At 36.0% G+C, this 17,795-nt stretch overlaps 1 protein-coding gene across 4 annotated transcripts in view; it reads left to right on the top strand.

The window, feature by feature from the left end:
• LAMA2 (laminin subunit alpha 2) overlaps window positions 1-17,795 on the top strand; it is a 377,492-nt gene that overhangs the window by 314,466 nt on the left and 45,231 nt on the right. For all 4 annotated transcript variants that reach the window (XM_080390370.1, XM_080390369.1, XM_080390372.1 and 1 more), the window contains 5 exons: window positions 6,164-6,280; window positions 9,533-9,715; window positions 12,392-12,546; window positions 14,161-14,304; window positions 15,210-15,343. In XM_080390370.1, the coding sequence (XP_080246496.1) occupies window positions 6,164-6,280; window positions 9,533-9,715; window positions 12,392-12,546; window positions 14,161-14,304; window positions 15,210-15,343 (733 nt within the window). The remainder of the gene's footprint in view (window positions 1-6,163; window positions 6,281-9,532; window positions 9,716-12,391; window positions 12,547-14,160; window positions 14,305-15,209; window positions 15,344-17,795) is intronic.

Raw genomic sequence — 17,795 nt, 5'->3', positions numbered from 1 at the left:
AGCTTTTTTTTTTTATTTCATGCATCAGAGCTAAAGAAATAACACACAGTAAATATTCAAGGTTCAGATTTAAACTGTTTGTCACAGAGATGATGCCTGAAGCTTCCCTGTCATGCTAGAGTAGGTAAAATACTTTTTGTTAGAAACCAGATAGATTTTTATAATAGAGCCCAGTCTTCTGAGTTTTAACATACAAAATTTTCATTAGCCTCCTGGGAGATGCATTACAAAAACCATACAGCATGAAGGATGAGATCCATACAATTTACTCTTCTTTTGGCTATTACTATACTTTAATTTAGTTTTGGCAGCTCTAGGATTTTCAACTGCAGAACTAGCTAACAAGTAAAAATAATACTTAATAAGATCATAACACATAATATTTTATAAGGTCATTAATTGCATTCCACTGTCATGCACTGTTTGAAAGTTAAATATATTGTTATTTTCTTGTAGCAGCTCCGAGAAAAAATGTGTCTACAGTTACTAGTAAATCTTGGATGTATGTTTAGAGTGTTCTTTATTGTGGCTCCTTACTGCGAGATTCAGTACAGATTTAGGGCTGGAGGTGCATGTTTCAGTAAACGTGTTACAGAGAATCACAAAACTATGAGGGGAGTCCAATGTGCAATATAAGTAGCATGGCTGAAGTAGAACGAATAAGGATGCTGTTAGTGCCCCTTTCTGGAATGCTAACTGCTGCAGTTTGCCATGGCTAATGTATAGGAAATACTAAAACAGCAATGCTGCCCCTTCTCTCCCGTAGTATTTCTCTGAGCAGACTGGATGCCATGGAGTGGAGTCCATAGCTTTGTGTGCTCCCCAGGTAGTTATAATGGAGTAACCATGTGTTCCATATAGCACAGTGCCCTGTTTTCAAGGACAAAATAAAATAGTGTCTGTACTTGGATATATGTTAATTCGATGTGCCTGCAAAACTGTCCAATTTAACCCTGAGAAAAGATGTATTACAACCTCAATAAGACATTATTTCAGAGAACTTTGAAAAAAAGTATGTTATTCTCCCATTTTATGCCAGTGAGAATTTAAGTTGGCAACAGTTTCATAATTCAGAAGTGAAGGTCTAAACAGTCTGAAGATTCATAAAGCAATCCTAATGCAAGCAGGGATCAGTTTTAAAATGCACTTATTAAATCTTTGTCTATGTTCTTCCCCCATACTGAAGGGTAATGACTTTCTTAATGCGCTCTAGTATGTCTTAGATTTAAAGTACTTTATACAGACAAACATTCTGAACTTTTCACAGTATGCCTTTTTGCACCTAATAAAACATGGCCATGTTCCACAGCTTGACCCACAGAGATCAGTTAATGTTGTGCCCAGAATGCAGATGCCTAAGAATAAAGTGCAATGACAGATTTCTTAATTTCCTTTTTTCCCCACCCTGTTTTTGCTCCAAAGTGTTGATATTACTAGTATTATGAAAATAATCCCCTCTGAATGTCTTGATGTTTCCAGGATATGAAGGGAGAGCTGAGTGTCAAATTAATAGAACGATGTTTTCTTACGATTCTTATAAAGCCACCCTGTTCAGAATCTTAACTGGAAGTGCAGGGTGGATGATGGGCAGTCTATAAAGAGCTAGTAGACAGAAGTAATCATTAGTTTAAAATATCTCTGTCTGCACTACAGGTAGTACGTTAGTTAAAATAATGGAGACCCATAAGCCACTCAAGTAATACACACTCCAAAAATCCAGGCTGGGCTGTGACGGAGGTGGGAGTGTTTTCTTGCTAAATTATTACATTCCCCTGATTTGTGGCCAATTACCCAAGTTATAAAATGGCTGTTAATCATGGAAATGTTTTCTATTACCACCAAAACCTGCTGAAACAGTCTTTACAAAGCAAAGCTTCTGACAGAAGCTATTAAAATAGAGATTTAGTCATTTCTGTGTCTGTGGGGGTAGGAGTTAGAAGGAATAACCCTGGTGGGAGAAGCAAAATCTGTATGTAGTACTCTGGCTAAGGAGGAGTTTTGAAATTTTGGCTACAAATGAGTGAATGCTGCTGCCTGCCAGCTTCATTCTCACTGCCTTGAGGGATTTTCAGTTTGCCAGGAGCAATTCTTCTTTCTTATAATTTTGAATTTAATGTTTTAAAAATATACTTGCCCCAGTGCAGATTTGAGACTATATACAGACTGTCAAAACTGATCAATGAAAAGCAAAAATAAGATATATAAACTCTTCAGCTAGAGACTGCTGTCAGGTGGCTACTGAAATTCAGCTCATGTCATTTCTTCTGCTTAAAAATTGACAACTTGAGGGTGACTTGTCTTGTCTGACAATGTGTGAATATTTTTAGCTAAAACATTTTCCAGCTGATCGGCACAGCTAAATCTCTTGTTTGTGTACTCTCCTATTTGTATTTTTGCTGACCTGGCATATTGCATTCACCAAATTATTTCAGTCAGTGCTGAAAGTAATCTTTTTAAAAAGTTAACCATCGTTAGCTGCATTTCTCTGGTTACATCTCTTTCCCCTGTTTGTTTCTAAGTCTTGTTTGTTTTAGAGGAAAAAATATTTGCTTGTGACCCATCTTCCTCTTTATAGGATGAGCCTGTGGGGAGCAAGAATAGTACTTGGAAGAAGCAAAACAAAGATAACTAGAAGAAAGGGATGTGTGTTACTGCCTGCCAGATCATTTGTGCAGTATCCAGTCAGTAAAAACAGCTGCATATGTTGCTTCTTGATAGATTTCCACCTTTATTCTGATTTTTAGGGTACATGCATTGGGTAGCATAGCCGCATGATACCCTCTTGGACAGTTTTGCATGGAAAACTGCATTTGGTCAAAATATCAGAAGACATTTGTTTCCACTAGGATTGCAATGGTGGCACATCATCAGTAATTAACCAGTGCCACTTACGTACATGATCTACAGAGACTTGTAAAAACTTGCCTCTTGTAAAATAGATCACTGTATATAAATGCTAAGTAACTAAGTTCTTAAGTTCATCTTAAGATGAAACATATGAGTACAGGGATATTTTTTTCATTTGATTCACTTCAATTTATTTACTCAGAGGAAAAAGAAATAATGCTTTATTCTGTAATGTTGTGTTTAATTATGAAATAGAAACAGAAATTTAAAATCTTTGTTCATGTTAACTAAGCCAGAAAACTTAAAGGCCTGTACCTGCAAAGTTCTTCAAGATCCTGCTTACTCTTTAGGGTTTAGTTTCAGTGATGCATGAATGGTTTTGTTGATTTGAACAATAAACAGTGCCTTGATTGGCATCCTGTGCTGACTCTGTGCAGAGTTAATCAGGTGGAAACAGGACTGCAATAAATTTCTAAGACTATTCCTCAATCTACACTTGACTCTGAGTTGACAGTGTCTGGCATCTTTCAGTGCAGGCCCGCTAACCTCTTCCAAGTCAGATAAGCAATGGAGTTTGAAAACACTTAGATTGTAGCTGCCTGTATTTTTTCCAGCCCCGGTGATTAACTGGAGGATATCAGGCCTTCAAATCATGGCTCCAACATTTTTCATAAATGCTAATAATTAAAGGATGGGGGAAAGCTGACATGAAGTCAGTTCAGTTCACGACTTATACACAAAATTAGCTCTGTGCTTAGTGAAGAGGCCATCTGCATTACAGTGTAGGGGAAGGTACTTCAAAATATAACTTCATGCTAATATCACTATGCAAAATGAACAATTTCTTTGAATAGCTGATACAGGCCTTAGTATCTCCTCGCATCTCTGTGTAAGAGCCTCCCTTGGGACACTAATTTATGGCTTTATTATTGTAATTAAAAAACCCAAACAAACAAAAAAACCCAACCACAGTTAAAATGTATTTGAGGAATTAAAAGAAAAAATATTAAACAGGTGGAGTTTCAGTGTTCAATTTCAGGAGTTCTAGGGAAACTTCCCCTATTAAATTCTGTAAAAATCAGTTTGCTGCTATGGTTACAAAGCTGAAAACAGAAGTCTGGAAACATGATTCTTCAGAAATATAACTGGGGATAATTAGCATAGTGTTGGATCTGGCAGAGTAAAAAGGAAAAAAAGAGGTAATTTAAGAGTATGCAACAAAGTTAGTATACCACCACCAGAAATGAATCAAGTATCTCAGAAATATTAACACACTTTATAAACACTAACATCCCAAAAGGCACCAGAGACACCAAGGAAATATCAGGCAGACTATAATTTCAGAATTAAATGGAGGAAATTAAAACAGCTTTGTCAGTATTATTACTTAAGAAGAATTGAACTCAGATAAAGTCTCAGAGCACTTAAGACCAGAATCTCATGAGTTAATCCCGGTTTAGCAGCATCACATTACCAGTAGCCTCATTCAGCAGTTGAGACAAAATCTGTCATTTAAAAAGAAAGGTGGCTTTGAGGAGAAGAGTGATCTTATAAATTAGATGAATCTTCCCAACTTTTTTCTAGTGTTAACTGTGCCTCTTACAGTTCACACAAATGTCCTGTTCCTCTGCAGGACACTTTGCAGGAATGAGGGCTTACCTCCAGGCACTCTCACAGTCCTGCGTGTTGCTCTGATTTAAATAAGGCAAACATATTTATTCCTGAATGACATTTCAAAGTGTCTAACAACAAAAGTATTCTCATTTAAATTCCATTTGCTCTTTCAGCCTTGCTATAGGCTTGGGAAAATTAGTTAATGATTTCCTGTAGATAATACACATTTTGTTTGATTTTTCTCTTTACAAATTGCTTCTTGCTCATCTAGTTAAAAGAAACCTTGCGGGTTTAGAATTTGTGGAACATGAACCGCAGTCCCTTGTTTTAATCTATTATTCTGTTTATTCTCTCACAAAAGGGTTACAGCCCTGATGCTGGAGTACCAGTGATATCAAGTTATTGTCCCTTGATAAAAAGAGATGCTTTTTGTTTTTGGCAAGTATGTGGCTATAATTCAGGAGAAACCTCATCTGCAGTGTGTTTTCTTATCCCAGTATCTGCTTGGATAAGTATCCAAAAATTAGGTGTTTATTTTCAATAACCTGCCACATATCTGAAGGTCACAGTCATAGTTTGTATCCTAAACTCTTTCTCTACAAATTATTCTCCTCTTCCTACTATCAAGGACAGTGATGTTGAGTTAGTTTCCCAGTAGGTCATGACTTTAAGGTAAGAAATTACCATCTGTCTGTTCCAAAGAGTTCCATATTGATATAAAGAAATTATGAAAAATGCCCGCTAAGATAGTGGCTTAAGCATTAACTACCATTTTTTGTGCCAAACTTTACTTCTAGATTTTGAAATAATGTCTGTTTAAATAGCCATAGAGCTTCACTGGAATCTCACTTTTGAGTTTGAAAAATTATTGCTGTGCTGGATACTGTTAAAAAATACTCTGTAATTTTTATTCACAGCAAATGCTAAAGAATAGGAACTTACCTGTAAAGGACAACATCAGTTTCATCAGTAATGTACTGAATATGACACACCTCTGCCTGTAATTTGTACTAGTTCTTTGATTTGAACAAAATCTTAGCTTAAAGTTTTATTTACTAGGCAGGCTTTTTTAAAAAAAAATTACTTATTTCATAATAACCTATTGTTATGTATACTCCTCATATTGATGATCAGTGCTCGGGTGATCTCATGTGTTTTCTTCAGGTGTTATGTCAACATTAGTTATTTTTGAGAAAATCCAGGAGATCTAGGCTTTGTCGTCTAACTGCAACAGTAAGCTGACCTGATCAATCTTGCTCTTTCACGCTGCATCCAACTCATTCAACCCATTCAACCACTTTAACAAGATAATTTCAGTAGTAGCTTAATCTAGGAATCAAAGCTATGCCTAAACATCACACTTGTTGAATCTATCAGTGGATTTTTATGTGAATTTGCATAAATCATACCATCTATGATTGTCATTTTTTTCTTTCTTCTGTACACCTTAGGAAGACTTTTGATAAATATAATATAGTACAAATAACTAAAGTATTTAGATACCATGGAAGTAGGGAACTTAAAGAAACAGAGGAAGATTATTGGTGAACCGTACAACCAGTTTTACTGGACTTCTTATTTTACACAATGTAATATCTTAATGATAAATGGCTTGCTCATTGTTATGCATTTTAAATTATGTGCAAAGAAAGGATAGTGAAAACAAAGAGTTAAAGCTTTTTACTATGTGCGCTTTTTATAGAAAAGGGTAGTAATTTGGACAGCATGCAGAACAAGCTGAAAGGTGCTGATGAGAAGAATTCCATTCTCCTGAGAACTTTGAACGAAACCTTAGGAAAGCTGTCAGCCATTCCTAACGGTAAGCTGGAAAAGTGCTGGAATACTTGACTCATCCTGGCTCTTTTGTTTCATTTAACAACTGTCTGATTAATCTTTGTCTATGTCCACGCTGTGTCCACTTTGACCATTGGCCGCTGTAATAAGACAAACATGAACAATGTGAGAGAGAACCGAACTGAACACAGTTAACATGGTATTAGTTTGTATTATGATACAGTAGAAGGTACAATGCTTCTGCAGTTTGCAAGAGGTTTCAGAAAGCAAAGAATTATGGTGTTTGGAATTATGATCCAATCTGAGACAAATAGTCTCTAAACATGAAGTCTTTTTATGAAACTACTGTTTAATGAACCATTATAATTGAACTGGTATAATTTAATTCAAGAAGAATGTCTTACTGACTTAATAGAAAAAGCAGAATGAAATTTGCTGGGTTTTGTCTTACCTTTCTACCACACTCTCACTCTTTTATGCTGCAGTATTGTTTCCAGTCACTGTTTGGATTGTATATCTTCTTCAGACTGTAAATCGCCTAGAACAGGAGCAGGCTTTCCTCAGTGAACTCTGAATCCTATATAGCCATTTAAAAAAAAAAAAAAAATATATATATATATATAATCTGTAGTACTCATTAAAATCCCAAAGTCCTGAGATGTTAGCTACTTTGTGTTGTGATAGTGAGAGACAGGGAGCTACAATGTAGTTTCATTATAATGGACAGTGATAAACTGTTTATTTTAGAAAATAAAAAGTTTTGTATCAGTGTAATCTGCTAAGACTTTTCTCTCCATAGAGCACTTTATAAACTGAAGATATGCCTTAAGAAAAGTCTCTAAAGAAAATCTATATTCTATCTGATTTGTGGTGGTCTGGAAGATTCAGACTGCAAGTTAAAACTTGGCATGAAAAACAATTTACTTATTCATCTTGCACATTTTTCTAGCTTTGATTCCAGATAACTGAAAAGTTTTGGTTTAGATTTAGTGATCCTTGAAATCAGGTGTTCATGGAAATTTCTTTTTAATATGTCATGCTCATTTTATACCATTTCCTGGGTCTTGGCCACAGATATTGACATGACTGTTTCTTTTCTTGTGCACAGATAGATGTCTCGGTCAAATAAAATGGACCTCTAAAACCAGTTGACCTTAGAACACAATACTAAATATGAAACAAGTAAAAGAAATATAAAATGTGCAGCCATTGGCAATGTAATAAACTCGTGTCAGATTAGAGTTACAGGGTGCTTGGTACAAGGACACTCATAAAAACAACCAGATGTGTATTAAGAATGAAATTCAGAGCAAATAAATGGCATGGATAAGGAAATGCAGTAAATTGATTCTCCAAAAGGGAAATAGCCAATGAGGATGAGAGAGGGAATGACCCTGTCATATATCTTGTTCTTCAAGGATTTAAGAAAGCAGAGAGCAGCTTAAAGTAGTAATTCTTGTCTTCATGCTATATGAATAGCCAAATAAGAGCAGAAAAATTCAAAATTTAAGGTAGATCACCTTAGGACAAGGATCCATATGTGCAGGAATGGCATAATTTAAAGTGTGGCTGAAAATAAATATAATTTCTGTGACCAATAGAGGGAAGTAACACGGTAACTCCAACTCTGCCAGAAAGCTGCCTGACCTCTAGTATTGGCCTCAGAAAGAGATACTTAGATATGATGAAAAAAGGAAGTGGAAAAAAAGGCAATCAGAGCTCTTTGTTCTTTCACTTGACAGTTCTGATGATGATAATGGTTTATTAAAAGTTCAGTTGTATTTTCAAGGTGATATTGTATTTTGGGGGCTTTAAAGAGCCAAAATTTCAGAAATAAGGATGGAATTATTTGAAGCACAGGTGTAATATATCTTTACTAAGAAAGTAAAAAGGGTCGTGTGATCCTCCAGCATGCAGGACAAATCCACCAATTCTCTATGGCTTTAGGAAGCATCATGTGCTCCCCAGGCCACAGGCTTGATCAGATCAGGTGTCCCACAGAAGAAGGACCTGCCTAGAAGACCATTTGGAAACCTATGCTGTTGAGCCCTTGAAATGGAGAAAATGTCCATGTTTTTCCGTGTCTTCACACAGTCATAGAATCAGGAATGTGCAATCTGCTTCAAGCATATGCTTGGTATAAACTAGCTCTTATCAACTGTCTCTTAGTCAGAAACTGAAAGGAACCACAACCTCCTGTGCCTTTCCCCACTCAGTAGTTCCTGGACTACCCCAGGAAGCCCCAGTCAGTATGAAAAGTGGTCTTATCTCTACATGGTTGGTTTAGATATATCCAGACTTCTGGGCTGCACTCCAAAATTCTCATGTGACTGAAGGACATGAAGGATACCTTGGAAAACACAAGGAGAAAGCAATTCTAAGAACAGTTTCAGAGCAAGAAGGTAGCAAAGCAAGTTCCTACAGGACCCACGATGCCACTGTGGAGTGGTGGTAGAGTGAGGGTTCACATGGGTTCCTTTGCAAGCTGGAGTGTCCACCACAACATTTTCTGCTTGCTCACTGCTTCCCATCTGCGGGAATTCAGAAAACTGGACAGCTCCCTAGTGCTGGCTCATCATGTGATGTAATCCCAGCATGGCAACAGCACCTGAGCTGCATGATAAGTTTTAAAGCAATCCAGTTTACTAACACAGGATTTGAATAAATACCTGCTTGGATACATTCCAGACTTAAATATTTTCACCCCAAAGATAGAACATGCATTTTCATTTTGCAGGCAGAGAGGTGGGGCAGCATTAGACTAATTGTTTTGCTCCAGGTCACCGAGGATGGCTATGGATGTATGTGATTAATTCAGCCAATGGGCCCTTGGTGTCCTAATTCACAAGATTATTTGTCAGAATTTCAGCTGAAACACATGGAGTTAGATTTCTGTACTCTGTACATCAGAACATTGAAAGTCCTATTTCTTTTATAAATATCAAGTATTATATCTGACACTTGATCAGAAGTTAACCAGTGAGTCAACAGCAAAAAAAATCACACAAAAAATTACCTGATAAAATTATTTCTCCTTTACACACAAATGGGGCTGGAGCATTTTCTCTTCTTTAGATGCATCTGATGTCTCAAAAAAAAAGTCAGAAAGGGCAAGATTCTGCAGTCTGAAATTACAACTAGTAATATCCTACTGCATGTGAAGTAGGAGCTCTCAAAGAACTACACAACACAATTTAAGAGTTAACCCAACTTTAAGATGTGTGAAGGAAACTGCTGTACTCCAGGCAATCATTTTATTGTCCTTTTCTACCTACAGATACAGCTATAAAGGTACAGGCAGCCAAAGATAAAGCAAGACAAGCCAATGATACAGCAAATGAGGTCCTGGCCCAGATTAAAGACATCAACCAGAACCTCCTGGGCTTGAGAAACAACTACAGTAAACTCGCAGACGATGTGGCAAAAACAAATGCTGTTGTGAAGGACCCTATCAAGAACAGTAAGATCTTTTTTGGGCTGTTCGGTGGTGGGTTTTTTCAGTTTGTGGTTTTCATTTCACATCTCAAAATGAAATCAGAGGCACTCCAGAATTTCACTCATGTAGCATTACTATAGTATGCTGGGATAAAAGGAATCTCTATCACCTCTAATTTTTTTTGGACTTTATATATAAAAAGAATTTTAAATCTTAAGGACTGGTACTAGCAATTGGAAAAAAAGCTAATGTCAGCACGATGAATGTGTAGTGGATGGATTTGTTCCACTGACTACTATTTAAAGTATTTAGGAGGTGAATAATCAAAGATTCTGACTGGCAGTTCACCCCTTGATTCAAGCAAAATTCCACTCACTAAACCTGTCTTCAGTCAGTCAGATAATCAGTTCTGGGGGAAATGCATGACTTCTTTCATATATGTTACTATTTTGGGTAGAACACTGAAGTAGACAGTGAAGTAGAAAGACAAAAAGGAGATTCTGAAAATTTTTTTTGGTATGCTTTTATTTTATTTTTTTGAACAGTGAATCCTGTTATCAAATGTGACAATTGCTTTAGCATTTTCACTTTGGTTATGATGGATAAAATTGAATGCTAAATTACAATCCATTTTAGGGTAGATTGCTAGAATATCATATGTGACTATATAATTAGGGCTGACCACAAAACCATGTATCTTTAGAGAATTAATGAAGGGCTAATTTCTCAACTCACCTGGGCTCTCCAAATTGTTGTCAGCTTGATGAAGCTGGGCACCTAAAAACATCTAGTTTAGGAGGTTATAATTGTTGTACAGACAAACGTCCTCTTCAGATTGTAGCTGTACCAATGAAAGAAGTTAATCCAAATAGCTGTTTGTCACTGCCTGCCTGCTGCAGGTTCCTGATCCCTCATCAACTGAGATAGATGTGTGAGCCCCAGTACAATCCCTGTCAGGTAGACTGATCCATACTAGTTTAGACAATATGAAAAGTAGTTATTGATTGAAATAGTGTGGTTATATTACAGTGGGTTATGGAACAAACAGATCTATGAGTTAATGACCTCTGGCAGGGCATTGATAAACTGAGAAGTGGCCTAAAAGCAGTAATTTCTCGGCACTGCTGGATCTAGATTAGGCCATCTGTCCCAGCCAAAGTATTCTAAGACTGTGTACATTAGTATTTTAGCTGAGATTAGGAGGGATAATGTAGAAATTAATCTCTTGATTGTCCCCCATCATGTTGACATTGAGGAGTGGTCTTAACACTTGCAAACTCTTTCATGTCACATAAAGCTTAATTGGAAGATGTTCTCTAGAAGTATGTTTTTACCACTCCAACTGCTAATGGATACTCAGATTACAGAATAAGATTAAAGTAAACACAGAGTAAACCACGCTGAATATGAGCACCAACATACTCACTTTGTACAACTACATACTGAAGCAGTCGTAGCGTCTCCTGTATGTCAGAATTCAGGCCCTGCATTCTCACTAAGTAGATGTGCAATATATGAAAAGTAATACGCTTTTTCTAGATTTATCCTGTCCCTCAATTTGCTTTACATTTCTGTTTAGCTATTGAAAACTTTTTTTTACATTATCTTCTGTTTTTTCCTTTTCTTTGTCTCCGTACCTTGTCTACAGAAATCAGTATGTACGTTTTCTTTCTTGCTGCTTTTATTGTGCCTTTGCTGATAAACAATGATGCACTGCTTATCACCAAAGCTTCTGCATGGTGCTCTATATTTCACATTCATAATTAAATAGTTACTTTTCTAAGGCTCTGAGTTAAAGTGACTTGGTAACTAGTTTCACTTATGCGAAACCTTAAGAAGCATCTTGAAGGTTTGGTATGAGTGTCTGAGTGACTATTCAAAAACTAGGTATGCAGACTTCCATGTTTTATCTAAGCATTATTATTATTATTATTCAATATACATTCTTCTGGTAAATGCAGGTTTGTCGCTTTCTGTGTCATCCACATAAACCCATACCCTCATGCTAGCCAAATATTGTGATCCTTAGATCATCTGACGAACTGTCAAAGAGAGGGCATTGTTCACTGGTTGTATGTTGGGGGCAAAAAAAAATAATTTGGAGCTTGAAGAAAAAGAGAGAAAAAAATATCCTTGTGAACTCATTAAGTTCACCTGAAAAAAAGAAAATATTTGCAGTTTACTGCCACTGTTTTTTATTCTGCTTTCAGTACACATGTAGAATTTTAAACTTGTGAGCAGAATAAAGCCTTTTTCTAGTCGTGGCCATTATAGTTAATTCAAGAATTACTTCAAGTTAATTCTAACCCTGTTTCAGAAATTACTAATGGAAAGTAACCAATTGTCATTAATCTAGCATTTTTCTTCAAAACTGGACTTTAAAAAAAAGAAACTAAATACCTCATTCATAAGTGTATTTTGCTACAGGAAATGTTTTCTATTAGTATCATCCTGACCTGAAGCATAGTTACTGCTTCAAAATCCTGATTTAACAACTGCATTTGCTACTATTGCTACTTTACCTTGCTTCCAAATGCTCTTGAATTATATTACTCTGTTCAGATAGCTTCCTGGTCTGTGTATAACTCATAGTAGCATATACAATTGCCTGAGTATTGTGTATGCAGAATTTTCTTGGGTTTTTGTGTTCTAATGTATAATTACTGTTTAACACTGTTCTCTCAAACTCTTCTTATGAAGTTGCTGATGCAGATTCCAGTATTAAAACCCTAGAAAAGGAAGCAGATCGTCTGCTAGATAAAATCAAGCCAATCAAAGAACTTCAAGATAACTTAGGGAAAAACATTTCTCAGATAAAAGAGCTGATAAACCAGGCTCGGAAGCAAGCCAATTCGGTAAGCCCTCTTTCTCAGTAAAATGACCTTTTGAGTATTGATGAGATTTTATTTTCTACTTTACTATTTCTTTTCCACAGAGTGAATCCTTTCTAATTCTAAACATGTGTAGAGAGCAAATAATGGAGTATAATTTCTCAGCTAAAAGAGAATATTCTGATTATTTTCACTTTGTGTCTTGTTCCTTCATTTTAAAATTGCCCTTGTTAAATGGATAACTGTAGGAATGTGTCGGGAAAGGTTATTATTTAAGAATTATTATGGATGATAGTACAGCAGAAGAGTCACAATGTCATAGATTTTTTTATGAAGAAGAAAACATATGTTTTTGTCTAAGCCCTGATGTCATGTCATAGAACTTATATTACCTGAGAATGACGCCATGTCAAGCTCACTGAAATTGCTGAGCGTATTTACTTTCCCATATTCTTGACTTTCTTTGTCCAGTAGCAGTTCTGAGGACTCTAACTTGAGTTAAGAATATATTTCTAGTCCATTTAATGAGTTTAGAGTCTGTCTCCCTGACTCAGTAATACTCTAAACTTGAGGATCAGCTGGTTAATACTAAGGTTATTCAGCCTCAGACCTAATGTAGCAGAGGATAAAATCTGTTAAAGATGGTACTTCAGAAAACTTCCTGAAAAATGTTGGGGGGGGGGGGAAATATCTACAGCATAATAGGATCCTGGGAAAGAAATGTATTCCATATACTCAATTAAATTTGCACACAATAGAAAGACAAGCTGCAGTGATGATATGGGGTTTTTATATTCATCTTCTGCCTGATGGCTTTGAAGTACTTAACTGCTAAACTTTTCTGAGATACGGAAATTGTGAGTTTGGCCATATAATGGATCTTCTTTTTGGCAAAGTGTGCCCTAAGCATAAGGGGATACATTATGTACGTCTACTCTAATACCTAAACATATCTAGCTGAAATTGAAATACCATTGTACTGTCATTATGTCTGTGCTGGCATTATGAAAGCAAACTGTATACAGTTTTTATCTGTGCTCAGAGCCTGAGGAAACTAGCACACATATCCAAGTGCATATGTCACTCAGCTGTGAAAATGAAACTTAGTTATGAATACCAACTCCATTGGGGGCTATGTAAAAGCAGTGATAGACACAACTGTTGGTTTAAAAATAATTGTTAAATGGTGTCTTAAATTGGCATAATCAAAGGCATTACAAGGAAAAATTAGATCATCCTGTGTACTTGATAGCAACGTGCTGTGATCCTTTCAGGAGTGCTGCTTATTCTCCTGGCTGCACATTCTACTTATAGATTGTCTCTACTGCTAGAATTCCACTGCTGCTTGTATTAGACCAGTGTATCTTCTGTTTTTAATCCATACAGTTTATCCTTTCAAATGTGAATGCCAGAAAGAGCTTTTATTTCCTTGTAATAAACAGTCCCAGAAAGAGAAGTCCGTTTCTACCTCCTGTGCATACCCAAGCAACACCCTGGTACATGTAACACAGAAATAGGAAGGGAAGGGGGGGGGGGGGAGTATAATATTCTTATATTTATTTGGAAGCATCTAAAGTTATTTCTGGAATAATAAGCAGTAAACTGAATTCTTCCTGCTGTGCATCTTTTTTTTTGAAGATCAAAGTGTCTGTTTCCTCTGGAGGCAATTGTATTCGCACATACAGACCAGAAATAAAGAAGGGAACATACAACACCATCATTGTCAATGTGAAGACTGCAGTTGCTGACAATCTGCTTTTTTACCTTGGAAGTGCCAAGTTTGTAAGTCTGTTTCCTGCTTTTCATGTCAGGGTTGCTTGATCAGATCAGACTACTGACAAATACAGATGAGAAAGTCTCTTTTTTCCCTCCTACAGGCTTCAGAGCAGTAGTAGATGGCCTAAGATAATCTAGACATTTATGGTATTTGGTATTAACGTAGGGACTTCTAAAATATGACCAGCAATTTTTTTTATATATTTTAATATTTTAACTAGATACGAAATGTGAGACTTCATGAACTATATTAGAGCTTGAAAATTCACAGTGCAACCAGGGTAATTTTTGGGTTGGTTGTGGGTTTTCCCTTGGGAATGAAGTAGCTAATCATCTTGCAACTGTCAAAGCTCCTATTTATTGTAATTTTAAGTCAAGACTACAATTCTAAGCATGATAATGATGAATGATTCAGTTTCCCATGAGCCCTATAGCAGACAGACTTCTAGATAAATTAATAATAATTCAGTAAATGGGAGAATTCTAACATTTTGAACTATATATTTTATTTACCTAACAGAAAATGAAGAGGCTAGAATGGAATCATGTATTAGCCTAGAATCCCAACATCTTTCTGCCATCCAACAGATGTTTTACAAATAACATTACTCTGAGTTAAATCATTCTCTTGATGGCTACAATATTAACATTTCTTTAAGTCTAATAGCCGTTTACTGCATATCACTGACAGAAGTAATTTGCCATCTTTGGCTTAAGATTCCTTGTTTGAACCCATGAAAGCAGGAAAAAGAGAATCTCATTTTAGATCACTGTGATAATTATTTTTTATACTCTACTGTCTATATATAGGTTTCTGATACCTCATTGGACTTCCTGAAATGTGAATAGTTTTGGAAAACTCCCTTTAATTAAAGTATGAAATTGCTTCTGTTTTCATATTTTACATGTAGACTGACTTCTTGGCCATAGAGATGCGCAAAGGTAAGGTGAGCTTCCTGTGGGATGTGGGATCTGGTGTTGGACGTGTGGAGTATCCAGATCTAACCATTGATGATGGATTTTGGTACCGGATTGAAGCCTCTAGGCAAGTATATGTTTCACTTCCAAAATTTTATTCCTAAAGAAAAAATTGCTAAATTTAATAAGTTCTGCTTCTAATCCACTGTCCTCAAGTTAGCATACCTCAGGTTTACGTGGAAATGTTTGCTATGTGTGACATATTGACTTTAAAAAAAAAAAATGTCAAAAATATGAGCAATTCTAGTCTGGTTTAATGAAAGCTTTTGAACCTACACCCAATAGTACCAAAAGTGTATACACTAGAATTACTGTTGAAATGTGAATTGTTTTGTGTCAAGAATTTATTTTCATCACGTATTTCCCCTCTAGCTTCAACAATCTATGACTGCTTATGTTCCCTTCTGTTTACCTATCACTTTGTCGATTCTCTTCTTCAACTAGCTTCCTTTTAAAATCAGTTACAGGTTTTAGCAAACAGGTAACTACTGTTCTTTTCTTCTTGAATTTCAAAGATGAGCAGCTTTTCTGAATTTCTGGTCTTGATACAGTACTGCAAATGTGTGGTCTGTCATACTCCAGTACCTTGATTCTTACTCAAAATGCCATTTGCATAGGCAGAACATCTCTTAAAACTGGAGATATTTAAAAAGATACAGTTTATGAAAACTAAAGGATGAAATGTTCTGGAGAGTTAAATTATACTTTGTAATTTGAGATCAGCTGTTGAATGGTTTTGAACTTCAGAAACATGGATACTTTAATATTCAAATTTCACATCTGTTGGTTGAAGCTTATATTTTCCATTCAAACAGCAAATACATGACATATGGTGTAGTAATTACAACATAAGGATTACATAACTTTATATCCTTTATCTTCTACTTCTGAACAGATCTTAGCAATTTAGGAATGTCATCTATATTGCAATTTGATATGTAGCTGAGTAATTCCTCCTGCATCATTACAGTGAATTTTACATAGTATTAAACATAGAACCAATAATGCAATCAGAAAACGAGAGGGGGAAAAAAAAAAGAAAAAAAAGCACTCTAAACCTTGGAGGAGGTAATGGCATCCAGTTTAAATAATTTAGTGAAATCACAGAAACCAGCAATTCAGAGCAGAGAATTAAATAAAATTATGGCACCATGTCCAGAAGCTGGCTTAATGAAACCTTATTGCTAGGAAAATACAAACTGGGATACGATGTGAACTGGTGAAATCGTCACCAATTTGTATTATACATACTAAAACAGCTTTATGACACAGTAATGCCAGACTTCCATTTACAAGAAAGCTGTTTCAGCAGAATATGGAGCCAGGACATGGTATAAAAATTCACACATCCTACAAAAATGCGTTGCCTATTAAGCTGGTTGTTCTGGATATATAGGGTGTGCATGCCAAGGTTTTGAACAAACTGCTGGATCAGCAATTTGGAACAATTACAGCTGCACAGATCTGAAGTACAGAGCAGTGTTTAGGAGAATTACATTACAGAGACAGTTGGATTTTTGGGATTAGGATGAAGAGCTCAGGACTGATTTTGCATTCTTAAAGGCAGACTTCATAAGTCTTATACCCTACTAAAGATTCTTCAACTTGAAACATTTTAGTCCATTTGATCTCTCTCCTCTGACTCCCTTCATAAGCTGTTGGAGAGTTTTAATCATTTCATGCTTTCACCTTTTCTCTCCAAATTTCTTCTCAGTTCCAGTCACAGACTTTTTCAGCAACCTGACAGGGCTGCCTGAACAGCTGGAGCAGGGCATCTGCTTAGAATGGGGACATAAGGTGAAATTCTGGCTGTGCTGAATTTTGCCATTGATTTCAGTGGTGACAGGCATTGACATGCGATAATAATGATATGGTAGGTTTAAATGTTGATGGCAGTTCTTAATCAAGGATCCCAAAGGACCTTAAAAAGAAGAGATGCTGTGGCACAGAGGCTGTGAAATTTTCAAGTTCACTCACCATACCAAATGAAATCTAAATATGAAAAATCTGACTGTTAAGTAATGATCAGAGATGCTCAGTTCAGTTAACATCTGTACCAAAATTTCCAGTGTGTTAAGAATAAATTGATAATTACTGCATCTGTTTTTCCAGAGGTGCTTTTAATGTTCATCACCTTTTTAATTAAAGCATACTAATACTTTGCATTTTATTGTCTATGCAGAGGTTATCATGGAGATAATTTAATATTTTTATGGAATGGGAGTAAAATTTGTTTATTTCTGTAAGATTTTCTAAAGGAATTCCCTATACTTTGAGGGTACAGGAATTTAACAATTGTCACTTATGGAGTTACTTACCTGCTTACAGAGTCAAATCTGATTGATGTCAATCAGCTGCAATCAATCAAAGTATCAATTAATAAAGGAAAATCTGGCATAACAGTATCTGGTAAAACGATTTAGAGCAGGTTTGCAACATGCAAACAATGTCAGTTTTGTGAAACAGTCAAATAGCTGACAGTATTTTTGAGACTCGCTAGATCAGTGAAACGATGTCAC

Source organism: Falco punctatus (genome assembly GCF_963210335.1).
Source record: "Falco punctatus genome assembly, chromosome: 5".
Lineage (NCBI taxonomy): Eukaryota > Metazoa > Chordata > Aves > Falconiformes > Falconidae > Falco > Falco punctatus.
The sequence above is the reverse complement of the archived record's forward strand: the minus strand, read 5'-3'. Positions and strand labels throughout refer to the sequence as shown.